General features: G+C 49.5%; 1 protein-coding gene across 2 annotated transcripts in view; it reads left to right on the forward strand.

Moving 5' to 3' along the window:
• Window positions 1–210: 210 nt before the first annotated feature.
• The window catches only part of nol4la (nucleolar protein 4-like a), a 40,916-nt gene continuing 40,097 nt past the window's right edge, over window positions 211–1,029 (forward strand). Inside the window, exons 1-2 of one of the 2 annotated variants that reach the window (XM_060881502.1) lie at window positions 211–328; window positions 462–846. In XM_060881502.1, coding sequence (XP_060737485.1) covers window positions 505–846 — 342 coding nt within the window. In that variant the 5' untranslated portion in view covers window positions 211–328; window positions 462–504. Of the gene's footprint in view, window positions 847–1,029 lie in introns of both variants that reach the window. The other variant, XM_060881504.1, reaches the window with a different exon arrangement.

The following is a 1,029-nucleotide window of genomic DNA, read 5'->3' on the forward strand; positions in this document are numbered from 1 at the left end:
GTTTTCCCTTCCCGATTTACTTGGTTTCTTTTTTCTTTGTTGTTTGGGCTTTTGCAGAATCGCCCTAAGGGCTACGGGTTTCTCTTGCTCTGTTCATATCGGCGCTCGGTCAGGAGACCGTTTACGCACAGGTGGGAGATAACCTAACCCGTCTGTTAGGACAGCCCCCTCTCTCTCTCTCTCTCTCTCTCTCTCTCTCTCTCTCTCAGTATGATGAGCGCGGGTGACATTTGCCGTTGCGGTCTGGGACGGTAGAAAGAAACAGGTGTGCGGCTTCCCTAAACGAGCGCGCGCTCGTTTTTTCTTTCTTCCCGGTTGGTTTTTCGAGGTAAAAATTTGCTCTCTTCCTTAATCATTCTCTTAGCGGGACAGGGAGAGGAGGGGGGAGGGAGTCCGTTGTCACTTCATTTCATTATAGTTTCGGCTGCGTTTTTAGTAAGCTTCTCTTTTTTTGGAACAAGGGGGAGCCCGGCCGGCTCGCTCGTGAAGAGGAAGAGGAAGCTCATGGCCACCAAGAAGCCGTGCTCGGATTTAACAAAAAGGAGTCGAAGTCCGGTCGTGCTTGAGGCCGAGATGTTCAGTGAATTTCAGGAGTGGTGCCTCCGGACTTACGGCGACTCGGGAAAAACCAAGACAGTCACACGCAGGAAATACAACAAAATCATGCAAACGCTGTTGCAGAATGAAGAGGCGGACGGTGTGTACATGGACAACAGCCACATCAACGCCAAATTCAAATTCTGGGTGAAATCCAAAGGGTTCCAGGTCGGGAGTACCGTCCTAGGTGAGCACAACCAGAAAGGCACTCCAGGGAAGCCCGTGCTCTACGTCCCTGTCAAATCAACGGTAAAGTGCATTTCCTTTAATCTGACACTTGTTTGGTTTTTAGATCCCTTACACTAGCTCACTTGTCTCTGTGTGTTTTGTGCTAAACTATAAGCCGAACATCGTATGAACATCTGCCGCGTAACTTTGTGCTCGTTTACCTCTCCATCTCTATATTTTGACCGATCGAGCGTTGATCACGTC

This window comes from Tachysurus vachellii, chromosome 11 (genome assembly GCF_030014155.1).
Source record: "Tachysurus vachellii isolate PV-2020 chromosome 11, HZAU_Pvac_v1, whole genome shotgun sequence".
Lineage (NCBI taxonomy): Eukaryota > Metazoa > Chordata > Actinopteri > Siluriformes > Bagridae > Tachysurus > Tachysurus vachellii.